The sequence below is a fragment of the Lactuca serriola genome, chromosome 5 (assembly GCF_051521515.1).
Source record: "Lactuca serriola cultivar US96UC23 chromosome 5, Lser_US96UC23_V15, whole genome shotgun sequence".
In the NCBI taxonomy this organism is placed as follows: domain Eukaryota; kingdom Viridiplantae; phylum Streptophyta; class Magnoliopsida; order Asterales; family Asteraceae; genus Lactuca; species Lactuca serriola.
In genome coordinates, this window is record NC_136412.1 from 248,756,720 (window position 1) to 248,772,045 (window position 15,326).

Genomic DNA, 15,326 nt, shown 5'->3' on the forward strand with positions numbered 1-15,326 from the left:
CCAATAACACTGAAAGATTAATTATCTAGGCATAATCAAATATCCATAATTAAACCATCATATTGATGATGAATAACAAACTAGACCCTGTATCACTATACCTAATTTTAACTTAGATTGTACTTTATGTGCAACCCTATAGGCCTATGCAACATTTGTAAAGTTAATAACTTGTTTTGTTGATGAACATATTTCCAGCGATAATAACATCATAAGAAGATCCCATTTGATCATCTTCACACTTCTTATCATCAATAATTTCATGATTTTTAGTCCCAATCCATGCTTCTTCAACATGTATCTATTCAAGAATTGAGCACAATTATAGGGTATTGCTCATTCCTTTCGCAAGTGCAATTGCAAATTCATCAATTCTTCCTCCTACAAAATAATTCTTCAATCGTGTAACACTAAGATGAACAGTGTAACCTAAAATCTATATTAAAATTCTAATACCACTTGAAGCCAAAATAAACCTTATCAATCAAACATTTGAATTTCTACACCTACCTATAACATATAATACCCTTTGTCCAACTAAAATCACAACAATTGCAAAATCAAAAAGCAATCACATGGAATTAATAGCAACATTCTAGCATCAACAATGCTAATTACATCCAAACTTGAAAATCAAGAAATCAAAATCCATTTTTTCATGCACACAAAACTAAAGAATCGGCATCTCCCTACCATTTTATCACATAAAAGAAACAACAAATTTATAGCTAGAGAAAGATTCAGTATAGAATTTGACATTTGCATCATCATCATGGGGTGTCAACAATGAGCAGTGCCTCAAGTTCTGCTCGACGACGCTCAAGATCCTACAATGTCACCATGTCTTAATAAGTAAACGGATGAAAGAAATTATACACAAGGGTAAAATGGTCATTTTCATCATTCAGCACTACATCAATTCAGACGTTCTAACCAAACAACATATTAACTTCACAAACTTACCTGCAGATCTTTAATGGCTTGCTGTGATGATACTTCTTTATTTTGGCGAGCACGTTTGAGAAAACCAAGGCAGAGGACACCCTAAAAAAAATTCCAAAATTTAGAATGAAACTTTTTTGAAGTTAAAAAGGCATATATAGCATAATAGGAAATTAAGCTCAAGGACATAAAAACAATGAAATATAGATATATTTCATTTTGTCTTACTGAAAGAACATAGATGAATCCACAAGCAAGGAGCATGTAACTTGCAATGTCCCGAAGAAGGAGCATCTCATGTCTCTCTCCATATATATCAGGATAAGCTCTTGTCATAACAGCAACACTGAAAATATAACATGTATATAAATTACTAAAGAAAAAACTCCAAATATTATTCAGATTGCACATATTGATACCGAAAAACATGTAAACAATGTCTTTAGTTGCAATAAAAAGAAAGCTTAAAACCATAACAAGAAGCAATGAATAAAGTGCCAATCAAAGTAAACATCAATAAAAGAAGGTAAGAATAAGATCTCTCTTGACTTGTTTAATACAACTCTATTACTTTAGTAGAAAGACCAAGTCATAACATTTAACTAATTTGTCATAATGGGGATCCTCTTAAGAGCTTTCTGCTATCACTTTAGTAGATAATTCATAATGATGTTATTGGATAGCTTTTTATCTGTTCAAAAGACATGAATGCCCTCTCATCAAAATTAAATCTAAGTATCTAGACTTGGAAGGCATAAATTACTGCTAACGTATAGGATGGATGATATAATTCTATAAAAGGTAAAGTACATATAAAAATAGACTTACAAGATTTGCAGCATGCCCCTCCCAGCCCAATATTCCAGTACCTGAAACACACAATTTTCAATCAGCAAATCCAACAAGCTCTTAAGAGTTTGAAATCATCTCCAAATTGATAAGATACATGACTAATTTAGAGGATTTTAACTATTCATATGGTGATTCTTTGTTCTTGAACCACTATTGGCACATAATAAGGACAGAAATCAAGCAACGTAGCCCTTTATGTTGATTGAAAAGTAGCATGGGATAATATTTCCATCAAGGATGTATACAGTGTTTCATATAGACTGTAGGCAAGTAAAACGAAAGTCGAGATTCGAGACAACCTTCCAGAATTTGATGATGAATGTCCACTCTGTCTCACCGACAATCACAATAACAGCAATGATCACGGCATAACATCGAAAGATACCATCAAATATCTGCAAAAAACATAATATCACGACGATTTTAGCTAAAAATGTTTTACTACCTGTGTGTAGAGAAAGAGAAATAGATCAACGGCGTACATCTGAAACGTTTTTGAAAGATCTGATGGCAGACAGGACATTAACGATAATGCAGAGAACAGAAGCCATGACGGTTACGAAGCTGAAACACCGACATGTAGCGAGTACCGGGTCGGGTTTGGCCTTAATTTTGGGGTTGGTGCCGCTCGTGTTTGATGAACTGGAGGTGGCAGTAATTATCGGTTGTGACGTCTCTCCTTCTTCGATATCTTTCGCCATGTTTTCCGGCGAACTTCTTCGGCTGTCGGAACTCAGAATCGCCGGTGATCGAATTAGGAAAGGGCTTGCGTTGTGTGTTATTTTCCGGTGGGCTTCTGTTTGTTGTAATGGATCGGCGTTAATTTGCTCGTGTAAATCACAACCATACAAAAAAACGTGTATTCAATAGTATTATTATAAAGAAGATTCTATTTTTGAAAAAATAATTTATAGTAATAACAACGTCGACAAAATTGCAAAAATAGTACCTTTCGTTTGTCAAAAAATTTCATTTTGGTCCAAAAACTTTAAATCTAAATCACTAGTTCAAAATACGTTTTTTATGCCTCCTAAAAACAAAAAGACTTGAAATAAGTGATTTTCCATTTTTAATCGTTTTTCACTTTTCTTTTCATTAGATCACAATTTTTAATTAAAAAAAATTAAAAAGAAAATCACACATACCCATTCACCTCTTTGTCTTACTAGTAACCCAATTTCTCACTAGTAAGCCAATGTCTCACACAAATTGGGAACCATCCCCTCTCTTTCTCTCTCTGAATAACCATTTTTGAAAATCTCTCTCTCTCTCTCTCTCTCTCTCTCAATAACCATTTTTGAAAATTATAACGATCATTAGAGATTACAAGCACTATCGGAGATCCACTAGGTCAGACCAACTCCATCTTCGAAAATGTCCAACCCAAAGTCAGTTATGGTTTCCAGTGAGAAAGTAACCTAGTGTCGCCATACATCGAAATTAGGGTTTTCAAACCCTTAATGGTGGCAGTAGCGTTGACTGGTAGTGATGATCTCTTGGATATGAGCATTGTAAAATATAAGCATGAGCTTAGGGTAGGGGTAGAGATAGTATTTTAATTTTAAATTTTCTAATTGTTGTAGTAAAAATACAATGAAAAATCAAAATAAAAAAGCTAAATCACTTATTTCATGTATTTAAAAAAAATAGACCAAAACCATAACAAATTCTTGTTTTGGAAGAGTGACACTAATCCAAAAAATTTGGACCAAAATAACAATTTTTGACAAATCATTGGACCATTTTTTCAATTTGGTCAAATAGTAAACTTATATTTCAAGTTTTCCTCTCTTTTGGTTTTCTGAAATGCGGATCATTGTAGAAAAGTTGCGTTAACATTGAATTTGTATATTTAATACTACTTTATAACTTGTGAGAATCACGGTTATAAAATTAATTAAAATTTCAAATTAAAAAATCAAACTTATTAATCAATTATTTTAAATAAATTATTACTTAAGATATATTTTTTAGTTATATAAAATTATTATCGTTGATTTAAATAAATACGTAAATTATATCATCTTGTAATCTGTATTAACTTTATTTTATTTTTTTAATCTAATGTTATTAATTTAATATAATTAGAATGAAAAATTTTAAAATTTAAAATGGAGAATCAATTTTTAATTTAATATAATTAGAGTGGAAAATTTAAAATTTAAAATTTAAAATTAATAATTAATAGGTTAACAAGTGGCATGATAGGTGATATATAACATTAATGAATGTGACATCCCCATTTTCATGGCCAGAAAAGACCGATTTTGTTTATTCTTTATAAAAATCAGAGTACCTCTTTTAATAAAAATGTTGTGGAATTTGTTCCCAGTAAAACATGATAAATACGTTATCAAAGCATTTCCGAAGAAAAGTATTATTCATTTTAAAACATTTAAGATGTCATCATCAATACAGAAACATAAGCATAAGCAGAACTTACATTCATTATCACTAGTGATGTATATCTTCTTAATCTTTCAGTGTAAAGTGACTTCATATCAACACATGTGATATAAATAAACTGAGTGGGTCAGGTTGGGAAACCTGGTGAGTACATAGGGTTTTCAACCCACAATAAATAAGTTTATTAACTTTATCAAACCAAACAAACCCGATTACCCATTCCCGTTATCCTCACTTTATGTCCCTAAAACATCTAACACAAGGGACCTGGTCTAAGGACTTCCATCGGGGTGACAACACATGCTTCGGAGGTTCCTCAGCAATTCATGTCAAATAAGGCAACCATGTGGGGGATGGAGTACTGCTGATGAGCACACAGTTCAAATAAACACCTACAGGTTAAAAGCTTGCTAGCGTTCCACTAGACTGTCTAGAATAGTCCGTGGTCATCATCTATACTCCGCTAGATGACAATATCATCAATAAACATCTATATCGAGGCCTCTCATTATTTTATTTGGTTACACAGCAACTATTACATCTACCCATGTTTTACCCAACACATTTTGTAGATATAAAATACATATACAGTTTAAATCATTCAAAATGTGTAAAAATATTTCACCCAACATAGACAGCAAGTATTCAGACAATATGCACACATAGCAAGTAATTTATATTAAATACTTCATATCTATGTGTAAGATGAAAGAGACCATGCACTCACTTGAAAAGGTGGTGATTCCGATCTCAGAAAGCGCTTCGCTTCTTAAAAATAATTTCTTTCGACGAAACCTAGTATTATTACCACTAGAGTTTAGTCTATTATTCGTCGAGACTAATTAATAGTCTAGCTATTATTACTATTATATAAACGTTAAATAGTAATTATATAACCCATAATAATAGCCCAAATACATATTATAAGTTCTTAATAATGTTACTATAATTAAATAAAAGTTATATTAAAAGTAGCATAGGCGTAGCTCACTTACAACGGGTTTTATAGAAAACCGGGCTTTGCTTGGAGCAGCGTTCCTGGGCCAAAAAGCTCTTCTTCTTGGAGCCGTCGAGCACTCTGGGGATTTCTCCTCGTGCTAGGGAGGTTCCCTAGGCTTTTTTTTTGGGGGGGGGGGGGGGGGGGTTCGGGGCTAGAGAAAGGTTCTAGAGAGAGTAAAGAGAAGAAAGAATGAGAAAGGTGTGAAGAAAATAAGGGTGTGAGAGGTTCTATTTATAGGGTGAAATATGGCTGAACTTGGTGCCACATGTCACCATCTGGTGGCAAGACTTGGGGAGAAAGCAATGGCCAAGATTGTGTCACGTCACCTATTTTTGTACAACACACTTCCGACTTCTAAAATTCATAACTTTTACATACGAGCTCCGTTTTTGACGTTCTTTATATTCATGCGTAGGTAAAAATAAGATCTACAATTTTCATTTTGACTCTGTTGGCTAATTCTCAACCGATCTTAAATTTAATAGTACGAGGAGATTATATTGTTAAATGTCTGCGTAAAATTCATAACTTCTACATACGGACTCCGTTTTCGTCTGTCTTTTAACCGTTGAGTTCCTATTAATGAGATATTCAATTCTCATTTAGGTCGCGTAGGCCAAAAACCGCTCGATCTAAAATTCGAGTTTCGAGTTGTGCACTGCTAATCAAAATCTTAGAAAATTCATAATTTCCTCATACGAAGTCAGATTTGGGCGTTCTTTTTTTTGTATGTTCTCGGTTTAACGTATACTACAACTTTTGTTTATATTTCTAAGGCCAAAAGGTCCTCCATTGTAAATTCACTATTTAAATCTCCCAGTGTCGTGTCAGTTTTGCCGTAAAACTTCGACGGACTATAACTTATTCGTTATAACTCGGATTTCGGCGTTCTTTATATGTATGGAACCCTTGAGACGTATTCTAAAACTTGGTTAAGATTATTTATTTTAAATAATATTTTGTCTAAAAGTCGTTTTCGACACCTATTATCTATAAATTGACTAGCCCGGATCTACGGGCGTTACAATGAAAAGTTCTAATATTATGACACCTGTCAATAAGAGAATAAACATATTCATTTATTAGAATATGGAGATGCATATGGGATAATGACTTGAGAGGGTAACATATTATTGCTTTTGTTCACATTTGGTCACTAAACTTTTTTTTCGTGCTCTAAAAACTATTTAACTTGTTGATTCTTGTAAATTTTCCCCTTATGACTGATATTAGCCGGTTTCAAGGGTTGAATCGTTTTGAGGTATCTTTTTTATCCTACGTGGCCAATAAGGTGGCTTGTAGGCCCTGATTTTGTCTCCTTTCCTCATTAAAGTAAAGAGTGAAGTCTCATTTGGTCCTTAAATTCGATTAGGGCACAAAGTCTCATTAACCTCCATCAATCTTCAATCAGTCTCTATAATGGCTTCTTCACAATGTCCCATTAATCGAAGCTTCATTGTAGTGGATTTACACTACAATGGAACGTTTGCACCCAACCCATTAGTATACTTTGATCTCGACAGACATGTAACATCCCAAAATTCAAGACCAAAAATTTCATTTTTGATTTAACAATTCTTAAAACAATTTATAGAAACCAACATCAAGTTATCTTATTTCATAAAAACTGTAGATCATATGTCTCAAAAGCATGTCCTCAGATAATAATAATTTCAGAGTACAAATCCCAAGAATCTCATATGCGGAAAATTGTGTGTGTGATGCGTTACTACCGTTCTGGCTCCTTTCCCTTCGAAGAAGAAGGACCTGAAACAAAAACTGAAAACCGTAAGCACAAAGCTTAGTGAGTTCCCCCATCATACCACATACCATACAACATACAAATTGTCTAACATATACAGGTACTGGACTACCCCTTCGGTTTCTTTCAACCGGTAACTACCTAGCATATCAGGGTGTTAGCCTACTCTTTCGGGTCTGTCGACCGGTACCTAGCCTAGCATATCAAGGTGCTGACATGCCCCTTCGATCCTTTCGACCGGTACCTTGCCTAGCATATCAGGGTGCTGGCCTACCCCTTCGGTCCTTTCGACCAGTACCGGGGACTATTTCACCCCTACTTCTACCACATAGCATCTTAGTGCATAAGCATATACGTCATATACTGCCTAGCTTATCCGGGTGTTGGCATACCCCTTTAGCCCTATTAACCGGTACTGGGGTCTATCCTACTCCTCCTATCATTGTCACATAACATCATAGCATACTAGCACATAAAGCATAACATATAGTGACATACTAGATAATTATCACGAAGACAATCATCTCTATTATAACTCTTACTAGTGGTCCGACATTGGTGCCTTCGACCCACTTCTACTAGAACGTAACTCACCTCAATTTCGTGAAGTAGCTGAACTATCCTTGGCTCTGGGATTAACTCCTCTCAAACTTCTACACATAACAATCTCCTTTAATTACTCTTTCATACTCATAACCCCTTTAAGGGTCAACTCTAGTCAATGGTCAAGGTCAAAGTCAACATCTTGGTTGACTCAACTCGCCGAGTTGGTCCATCAACTCGTCGAGTTCCATAATCCATAAAAACCTTAAATCTCGATCCTACTCGTCGAGTCCTTTCATGAACTCGTCGAGTTCCCCTTCATACAATTTGGGACATTTTGCTTACAACTCGTCGAGTTCCTCTTTATATAAGTCGGGACATTTCGCTTACAACTCGTCGAGTTCAACCTTGAACCCATCGAGTTTGCTCAATAACATAAAAGGTTAGGGAACCACGACCCAACACGTCGAGTTGTATGAACAACTCGTCGAGTCCCCCATAGTTTAAATCCATACAGTCGTTTTAGTCGAGTTGAATGCTTCCAAACTATAGATCAGGTTCCCTAGGGTCGATATATCACATAAAGTTTCTAACTTTACGTCCACGCATGGGTTATTTAGCTCAAAAAGCCCTAAAAAGTGGTTCACAAGTTTCATGGGACTCCTATGGCCATAAAGTTGGCACCTTTATGCCATGGAGTCCCTCAAAGGATCTAGATTTGAAGTCATGACTCCAAAACATGCTTGCATCCAAGAATGGTTCCAAAATAGGCTCCTTAAAGCCCTAAACTACTTCATGAAGAGATCTAGTGAATGAATAGTCAAGGTATATACTTTATACATCAATAAGGCTGCTTTGACAACGAAATCTCTAGATCCAAGGCTTCTTCCTTCAACCAAGCACTTGTAGTTTCCACTCCTTCAAGGAAATACCAAAGAATCACTCTCTTTTCACTCACACACACTCAAAAGGCTCAAGATCACGAATTAGGGTTTTGATGGACTGAGGGAGGCGATGGGGAGTCCACAATAAAGTGTTAAGGTGCTTAAATAGGGTGCAAACCCTGAAAATTAGGGTTTCATTCTGGCAGCCCTACTCGTCGAGTTGAAGCTTCTCAACTCGTCGAGTAAACTTCAAGTCCCGCTTCCAACATCCGTTCCTACTCGACGAGTTTGGGGCCTCCAACTCGTCGAGTCCTTTACAAAAATGAATGAGTTTAATTTAAAATACATACCAGGATCCGGGCGTTACAAATATCCCTTACTTATTTTAGACTTCGTCCTCAAAGTCTACTGCGTATGGGAAAAGCTCGGGGTAGTGCTCCCTCATTTTGTCCTCCGGCTCCCAAGTCCATTCTAAGCCCTTGCGATGCTGCCATTCCACCTTCACTAGCTCGAAAGTCTTGTTCCTCAGATCCTTCATCTTCTTGTCGAGGATAGCTATTGGCCGCTTGATGTAGTTCCATATGTCATCCACCTGAATATCCTCTAGAGGCACCACCACGGAGTTGTCTACCAAGCACTTTCACAGCTGGGAGACATGAAAGGTGTTGTGGATATGACTAAGCTCGGCTGACAGATCCATCCTATACGCCACCTTGCCCACCCGGGCTACAACCCTGAAAGGACCAATGTACCTGAGGCCCAACTTTCCCGCTTCCTAAACCGGATGACACATTTCCAAGGTGACACCTTTAGGAGAACCATATACCTGACCTGGAACTCTAGGTCTGATTGGCGTCTGTCAACGTAGCTCTTCTGTCGACTCTGAGCAGTATGAAGCCTGCTCCAGACCTGTTGGATCCTCTCCGTCATCTTGAGTACCACTTTGGTACTCCCCATGACTCTCTGCCCTACCTCACCCCAACATATCGGAGTTTGGCACTTCCTCCCATATATCATCTCGAAGGGAGGAAGGCCAATACTCGTGTGGTAGCTATTATTGTAGGAAAACCCTGCCAAGGGAAGGCAGTGTCACACCCCCGAACCAGACGGCGGAAACGTCTGGGGGCTCGTGTGACTAACAATTGAATTATCATCACAATGAATATACATGAAACATAACACATTCACCACCAACATTACATATAACAACCAACATTGTTCACATCAAGTACATTGTTATGAATTACATAAATTCAAAGTATTAATTGTACGATGAGTGATGTTACACAAAATAAATCCATACATACTTGAAAATCTTCCTGCTTAACGATTACCTGAGAATACAAGTTATTTTGAAAACGGTCAACATATATAATGTTGGTGAGTTCATAAGTATGTTTGAGTAAAAGTCTTTGTATCTTTCGTAAAAACCCAAAAATCTGATATTTTCTGTAAAATTTCTGAAAATAATGTGAAAATCAAGTATAAATGCATGTATGAATTTCATAGTTGTAACATATATGAATGTAGTTTAGATTTCTTGTATTGTAAGGAAGTGATGATTGTAGATGTATATTTCCCCATAAAATCCGATATTTTCTTATTTATAATAATGTCGAGGTTCTTGTATTGTTAAATAGTTATTTTGTATTGACACAGTCGAAGGGTTAATCTTCGAAATGTTAAATTTGGTATTGAATCTCTATATGAGCCGTTATAACCATGCATGATAATGACTAGGCTGCCCGTCTTGGGATTTTTCCAAACGTCGGTATTGCTCAAGGTTTTGTCGCCCTAGACTGGCCTAGTCTAGCTGTAGCGAACATCTAAGGCGTGGGGGGTCACCCCGTATAGATCTATACCCAAACTCCCGCTCTCCCTCCAGGAAACTCTAATTATAACTACAGACTACGATTGTACACTCAAAGGTGTCAACTGACATGTCTCACTAGATTCTCAACCCTTAGTATTATTTTTAACGTTTACGTGTATGTTGTATGTTTTCATATTCTAAAGGTACATATATAAGTATACGAAGTTCAATGATTATGTAAAGGTACAGTAACGATCAACCAAGCATGTGAATTTCAATCCAAGCCCAATTAGCATGTAAATGGACCACAAATGCCCAATAACATGTAAGAGGGTAATTTGGGCCCAATAGGCATGTAAGTGGACCACCAAGGCCCAACAAACATGTGAGCCATAGATCAGACCCAGATTAACATGTAAATGGGTCGCAATGCCCAATAAACATGTCATGGAAAATATTGGGTTCAATATACAATTAAATGGGCCCTTATGGCCCATTGGGCATGTAATGTGAATATTAGGCCCAATAAAAATGTTATCGATGTATTACATCTATTTGTTATTATTTCGTTGTTTGTTTTAGTTCGAGGTTTACTGAATTGAATATAAAAAGTCCTTTTTTTGTAAAAACGACGTTCTTGGCCAATAAATCTGTCACACCCCAAAACCAAGAACGGCGGAAACGTTCAGGGGTGGAGGATGTCATGTAAAGTATCACAACAATGCAAAGTAGTAAACAAGCAACAACATCATCCATTGCATTAATAGTATAATTTTAAATACAAGTGTGTTCTTTCATAGAATAACAATATAATGAATATTCAAAATAAAAGATGAGTCTTGACTGCTCCGTCTTCACAAAACTTGGTCATCGTACCTGTCTATTGGTGACCTGAGAATACAAGTTATTTTAAAAGCGAGTATCAGCATAAAGCTGGTGAATTCATAAGTATTTAATGTCATTATTTGTAAATAAAACTTGTAATAAAAGACTTGTAATTGTTTTGAGGAAAAGTTTGTATAAGTATGAAAACCCTAGAAAATCCCAAATTTCCTACTAGTATAAAAAGTAGTCTTCTACCAAGACCCAAATGAAAGTAAGTAACTAGTCTTCTAATGAGACTCGCTGAAAGTAAGTAAGTAGTCTTCTCACGAGACCCGCTGTAAGTAAGTAGTCTTCTCATGAGACCCGCTGTAATAAAGTAAGTAGTCTTCTCACGAGACCCGCTGAAAGTAAGTAATAATGTGATTGATAGTCCCCATACAAAAAGTTCTCCTTAGAAGAGATTCTGGGAAACTAAAGGTGACTTCCGCAACGAATCGATAGGTCGAAATCCACGTTTACGTAATCATATATATATATATATATATATATATATATATATATATATATATATATATATATATATATATATATATATACCTAAAACTATACCTATAATAGTTTACTAGAAATATATGAACGTATACCTTTGCTACCCAAAGGTGCTAAACTAACTGATTAGAACCTTTATATCTATATATGTATACATAATATATAACTAATATTTAGACGACATTCGGAAAACTAACCGATGCCCTAAGTCCACATCCCAACGAGGAAAAGGAAACAAGGCGAGTTAGCAGTTCTAAGTCCTTCAAACATTATTTATATAATTATACATATATAGACATGCTTTTAATAATTGTACTAGGAATAGTAAATAGTATCTCCTAACTATACCTATTATAGTTACTAGTAATGTAAGTGAATAACCGAAAGTATGCCTTTGCTACCCAAAGGTACTAAATTGACTGATAGAACTTTTATGTCTATATAAGTATACATGATATATAACTAATATTTAGACGACATTCGGACGAATAACCGATACCCTAAGGCCACATCCCAACGAGGAAAAGGAAATAAAGCGAGCTAGCCGTCCTAAGTCCTTTAAACATTTCTTATATATCTATACATATATAGGCATGCAATTTACAATATAAAAGTATAAAAGAAGTTTTGGTAAAACCTTTGAAAAGTTTAATAAATAAAAGATGATGACTTGATGTCAGTTTGTAAAACGATTTGAAAGCAGTTTGTTTGATAAGAACAGTTTTAAGTATAAGGAAACCTTTATTTGAAACACAATTGTAATAAAGTTTGAAAGGAAACATTCAGTATATAAGACAGTTTGATAAGGAGTTTTAAACATGTAAAAACATTTGAGAAAGCCATTTGAAGTAATCTGTTTGGTAAAACAACTAAAAGTGTAGTAAATCCATTTGTATGCTAGTTATTAATCACATGTGATTGATGTACTAACTAGCATGATTCAACTTGTATTCCCCCCCCCCCCCCCCCCCCCCCCCGTAAAAGCATTTATAAACATTTAAAGGTGAATTAAGGGGTATGAACTCACCTGTTGTGAGTGGATTGTACGGAAGTGTTGGACAAGGTGCTAGGTGTCAAGTGGAGACTTGAACACACACAAAGGTCCTAGTTAACATATAATGAAACACATATGTATCTAATTATCCATTTAACAACTAATTATCCAAGTTAAGACACCCTAGGACATGGAAACACTTTGATTCAAGTGTTATAGGTACCAAAGGGTTGCATCTAAGGGTTATATGGCATGGCATTGGAGTTTATGGCCTAAGGACCACTCCTTATGGAGTTTACGGCCCATGAACATTTCCCCATGAGTTTATGGATGTAAACTCATGGTACTAAGTGCCAAATTGTGCTTCGAGGTCTTAAAAGTCATGATTGAGCATCCGATGATCAAGTCCAAGCCTTAGGAAAGCATTAGGGGCACACTAACACTACCTTGTAGAGTTCACGGCCTAAGGACCACTTCCTTAGGTGTTCACGGCCGTAAAATCTTATGGGGACTTGTTTTGATTGTTGTTTAAGGTCTTAAACACTTCTAGGAAGGATGAAGGTTGGCATCCAAGGCTTAGGACGAAACTATGGTCCATTTAGCCACCTTAAGAGGGGTTTACGGCCCAAGAACATCCTTGGCCGTAAAATCCTTTGTTCTTATGATTCTTGATGATTTTCAAGTGTTATTAAGATCATACTAAGCACACAAGAAGCTAGGGAAAGTGTACTTACAAGATAGAAGCTCGATTGGGTGTTTAAGGTCCAAGAACACTAGTGTGTGTTCTTGGTGTTTTGAAGAACACTTGAAGATCTAGTTGAAAAGCAATAATGAATGGATGAAATGATGTATAAACACTAGGTGATAGGGTATAACAACAAATCAAGTCGAGAAACACTTACGTTTTTGGAAGATCGGGAGAAGAACGAGATGATAGTTGAGAGAGAACGGGGAGTAAACTTGAGGGTGGATGTGAGAAATGAGGAGTTTGGGGAGTAAACTCATGCCTAAGGCATGAGTTCACGACCACACAAGGGTTTACGGCCCAAACTCTAAAAGTTTGGCCGTGAACTCTTTATTAGGGTGCATTGGGTGGGTTTGCTACTTCAAGACCCGAGACGGTACTTCCTTTCCTTCGTTCGTTTGAAGAATAAATAATTATAACACTCAAACGGACTTTTAAATTGGCTAACAATTTATTAAAATGTAATTGACTTTTAATTGAAATGTTTGACTGAACAGGATAGAAAATTTCGGGTTGTCACAAAATCTCAAATTTTCAATTAAGGCCTAAAGTTTTGTAAAAATAACACTTTAGTCCATAATTTATAAAAATTTGTAATTGCGTCCCAAATATTTAGAGATTCACGGATTTAATCCAAAAATTTATATTTTGACATTTATGGCCCAGTTTTGCCAAAAATTACATTTTCAGCCTCTTGTTTGTAAAAATTGTCACTTTCGGCCCAATTTTGATAAAAGTTACACTTTTGGTCCAATTTATAAATAAATGTTATTTTCACCCCTAAATTTGGTTTATTTACATTTATGACTCAAACTTTGGCCAAATAACATTTTTAATCGCAAAACTTCATTTTTCGCAAATTTGAGCCCAAAATCGTAAGGCCCAAATGTTTGGCCCATTAAGCTTAAATTTACATTTTTGGCCCTTTTGAAAGTATGTTTAACATAAAAGTCCCTTTTTATACAAGTAGGATATGTTTGGTCCCTATAAAAACATAAATGTTACTTTTTGCCCTTATCTTTTGTTTTCTTGACAATTTTGACCCTTAACAAGGTTTTTGTTTAAAACTTTTATATCTTAAACATATAATCACTTTTGACTTAATAATATGATGTATAAAGTGTCTTAATTCATGGATCTTTACTCAATGTTACTTAAAATGTCGAGATTTGTTTAGATCTAACACATTTTTACAAAATAAACTAAGAAATCACACAAGACATGCATATAACACATAGATCTACACATTTTACTTGCATTCTCCCCTAAAAATCATATGAAACTAAAAACAAGGGGGGTATGAACTCACCTTTGCTTTGATGTTTCAGTTTTGAAGAAGAGATGAAGAGATTTTTATTCCTAGCAACACCTTGATGTAGATTTCGAGCTTAAGAAGTTTCTAAGGTGTGATCATGGAATAAAGCTACGTAAGAAGGAGTTTTCATGTTAAAATGAAAGGAGATGTTTGTTTTTGATAATAACTTACCAAAGATTGGAAACACTTGATGAAGATCCTTAAAACACAAGCAAAATTTCGAAATTCTTGGAGGAAGAAGGATGATCTTTGAGAGTGTTTGGAAGAGTGTGTGTGTATGTGTTTAGGTCTCGGCCGAGAGGAAGAAAAAGATAGAGAAGAGATGAGTTTGCATGGGAACATGAGAAAGCTTGGTTGTTTGGAGTGTAATGTGCTTAGTTGTCCATCAAATAAAAATGAGGTGGCAACACCAAAGTCAACCCTCATTTCATTTCTTTTTTTTACACATGGGCCAAGAATTGCATTAAGAAGGGGAAGATGATTCATTTTGGCCCAAATCTTGATCCTTATTTGAAATCATGAGGCCCATAGAGAAGTTTCCGGCCCATTGGTCCTTTAGGGTAGTTCACGGCCCAAAATGGCATAAAAGAATGGATTTATGGCTTACTAGGTTTAATTTGATTAGCCATGGCCCAATAAGGCCCATTAGGGTTAGAATGACTCATTCTAGGCCCAAATGGTCCAAAATGTTATGGA

General features: G+C 35.6%; 1 protein-coding gene across 1 annotated transcript; it reads right to left on the reverse strand.

The window, feature by feature from the left end:
* Positions 1-552: 552 nt before the first annotated feature.
* LOC145053960 (vacuole protein) lies at positions 553-2,654 on the reverse strand. Its single transcript, XM_079002090.1, has 6 exons — positions 2,277-2,654; positions 2,094-2,189; positions 1,771-1,811; positions 1,171-1,288; positions 964-1,044; positions 553-827 (listed from the first exon to the last, which is right to left on the reverse strand). Exons 1-6 carry the CDS (start codon positions 2,493-2,495, stop codon positions 771-773), a joined length of 612 nt encoding a protein of 203 aa, XP_078858216.1. The 5' UTR covers positions 2,496-2,654; the 3' UTR covers positions 553-770.
* Positions 2,655-15,326: the final 12,672 nt, after the last annotated feature.